General features: G+C 39.9%; 1 pseudogene across 1 annotated transcript; it reads right to left on the bottom strand.

Annotated features, from left to right (window-relative positions):
• Window positions 1–314: 314 nt before the first annotated feature.
• Window positions 315–1,825, bottom strand: TEOVI_000533200:pseudogene (annotated as a pseudogene). Its single transcript is given in 2 exon segments — window positions 315–833; window positions 836–1,825. Coding segments are annotated over 2 exon segments (1,509 nt in total).
• Window positions 1,826–3,166: the final 1,341 nt, after the last annotated feature.

The raw sequence follows: 3,166 nt of genomic DNA, 5'->3' as shown, positions 1-3,166 counted from the left end.
TCACAACACTCTCCTATTATTATTATTATTATATTAGTATATACACACTCGAAACACACTTCTATCATTACTATTACTATTATTACTATTATCCTAAATAATATTATTAAAGTTAGTAAAACAAACCAAGTAAAAACAGATTTTTTCAAATACACTATCACTCTACTACTTGCCACACACAGGTCACTATCATACAAATTTTCAAAAAATTTAACAATCTTAAACGTTTTGACAAAAAGTGTTAAAATATATTAAACTCTCTTACAATAGAAAATATTATATAATTAAAAACATTCCTTAAAATACAAGAATGCTACCAAACTCGTAAAAGCAGTAGCAATTAGAGCAAACTTGTTATTTTAGAGAAAACTATTGCCTCCGCACTTCTCCATATTCTAGTCGTCTCCGCCATCTTTTCCTTTTTTCCATCCACCAACAGAAGTTTGACAAGCAGTATTGCGATTGTCACAAGTTGATTTATCCTAATGTTGCTTACAGTTTGTGTTTTCTCCCCCTGCAGCTCCCTCTCCTGTTCCCTTTGTTGTGCTTTCTGCTCCTGCTTTAGGTGTGCACTCCTCTTTTGTTTTATCATATGTGCAGCTGTCTTGTGGGCACTCTTTTTGGTTTCCATTGTATTTTTCACATGCTTTCTTCCCTTCTGCTGTTGTTTCTTTGTTTCCTTTTGGCGTTAGTGCCGGTGCTGTTGGTAAATCCTCGATCTTCGTTGCTTCGTACAATTGCCATGCGCTGAGTTTGAGGTGTTGTAGTTCTGTAGCGGTTTTTTCCTGTTTTGCTGTCTGCTGAGCTCGTGCTAAAAGTTTGCTTGCCGCTTGCGCAGGCTTTTGTACCATTTGATTTCGTTGTTTGGCTCGCTTGGCCACTGCGTCATTGCTTTTGTGTAGTCTACGCAGGCTACTTTTGCTTGGCTTGGGCATTTGCCGTTGGTATGCGGATGTCCCAAGATAACAGTGCCGGGGTCGGCTTGCTTATCGCTCTTAAGCGCCGCTCTAAATGCTGCTAGCGCTGCCGTGATTTCGTGCGCCGTGAGTTTTCCCGTAAACGGCTGGCATTTGGGTTCCAGTGTGTCCCACGCTGTTTTTGGTACGAAACTTCCTCCCCAGGCCTGGCTGTGGGTAGCCACTGTGTGCCCGCAGAGCTTGACGTCGGTGGTGGTGCTATCTGTGGCGCGCAGGCAGATCAGGTCATCTATGAGGGATTTGCCGGCTTCTGGCACTGCGCAGTTGGCTTCCCTGCTCCCGCTGTGTATTATTGCTGCTGCTTCGCTGCCGTCTTTTGCGGAAGCTCCTGTACCGTATATGGCGGCATCCAGGTCCGCTCTGATATCAGGTGCTCCGTCAGCCAAACTTGGCTTAATGTTCTTTTCGTAATCGTTGTAGATCGATTTGGCGTTGTCAGCTATTAGTGCAAGTTGTTTTTGGATCCGCCTGCCTGTGACAGTTTCCTGTGGCCCTCTTTTGAGTTTGAGTTTCTCATTAGTTTTAGAACCCGCTATGAATGCCGCTTTGGTGGCCTGCCATTTGGAGTAGAGTGTTTTGCAGTTCTCCTTGTCGTGTGCCATTATCTTGGAGCATGTCGATTCTGCTTTCTCTGCCTGTGCGTCTTTGACCTCGTCATCGAATTCATTGTACCATGAAGTTACACTGGCTGACATGTTTAGCTGTTCTATTTCGCTGACATCGGCGGTACTGAGCTCCGCTACATTTAACCTTGTTAGATCGCTGCGCGCTAATGAAATAAGTGAACACATCACGTGGAATTCCTTCCCGTTTGGCATGTCGCCTTGAGCAGCTCTTGCATATTTTACCAATTCCGGTAAAAGCAGCAAAACAAAAGCTAATATAACGTGTGAATTCATCTGGTAGTCTGCTTTGCCTATAAAGTTAAAAGTGTAGTCAAAACGAAGTTACTGACACATATGGATAGTTATTAGGTGCGTATGGTTTTTATTTTTTCTGTGGTCTAATTGAATTTCATTTTTGATTGTAATTTAGATGTAGTCTGCCACTTCCGCTATTCTGCTCTTTATCGTTCTATTCCTATATATAAAACAATTAAAATTTATGGTTTCTTTGAGTCAGTCTATTTCAGTCCAGCTTCTGCTTGCTGAATGCATCGTCTACAATGATATAACGCCAATTGTTTTGCAGCACGCATGATTGTATGTATTTTACACTGTAATCCCATCTGATCTTCGGTTTCTTTAGTCTATCACACGGTGACTGCGTAACCTCGTGCACTCTTTTTTCTTTTGAACCTTCTTGTTATTCTTCAACACCGCGTCAGCGTGTATTTTTATGCTAATTAGCCACTCTTGAAACAGTCATAGTGTCTGGCCGGTAAACCAATAGGTAGTGGTGGTGTATCATTACAAACTTTTGACACTTTACATGAATATTCTCTAACGACTAATTCTCGGACCATTTTAAGAAGTTTTCGCATCTTTACCCTTCTTCTTCTTGCCAAAGAAATTCATTAGTAGTCTTGGTTTTATACTTATTCTCCCAATAATATAACATTTGTTTCTACAAGGTTTGACCATTACTACTATATTTTATGGGAAAAAGGCTCCCACACTACCTCATAATTATCTAATTCCTTCTTTCTGCTGTTGGTGTTCCTATTTATTTAAAGCTGGATATTAGAATTCACCATTAAATTAAAAACCACGTTTGCTACTGTTGTTTCTTCAATGGCTTATATATCCATTTTTAGTAAAATACGTGGCGTTATCGGTTACTGTTTCATGTGCTTTTTTGTTACGACGTCTTGTAGTTTATCGTTTTATGCCATATTTAATTATCTTCTTTTCCTTTTTCCCTCTCTAAACGCTTCGGCAGATGACTTGGAAATTTGATTTGGCTACTAAAGAGGACTCTTTCTATTCCTCATTGTCCCCCATCATGGCCCTGCGCATGATGATGACCATTTTCATGTTTGTGATTGAAACTAGGAATCTTCAAAATTTCTTCCCTTTATGTTTCTCTTTCTGCTTTCCATTTTATAATGTAACGTGTGCTTGATGTTTTATTTAATTAAACACCCACTCACTTACTTCAATTTCACCATTGTCGTTGCCTTCAGTTTTTCCATTTGTATACTTATTCAGCTATCAAAAATGTTTAATATAATATTCGTATATACACTG

Source organism: Trypanosoma equiperdum, assembly GCF_001457755.1.
Source record: "Trypanosoma equiperdum strain OVI genome assembly, contig: ctg_1203, whole genome shotgun sequence".
In the NCBI taxonomy this organism is placed as follows: Eukaryota; Euglenozoa; class Kinetoplastea; order Trypanosomatida; family Trypanosomatidae; genus Trypanosoma; species Trypanosoma equiperdum.
This window is presented reverse-complemented; position numbering and strand designations above follow the sequence as displayed.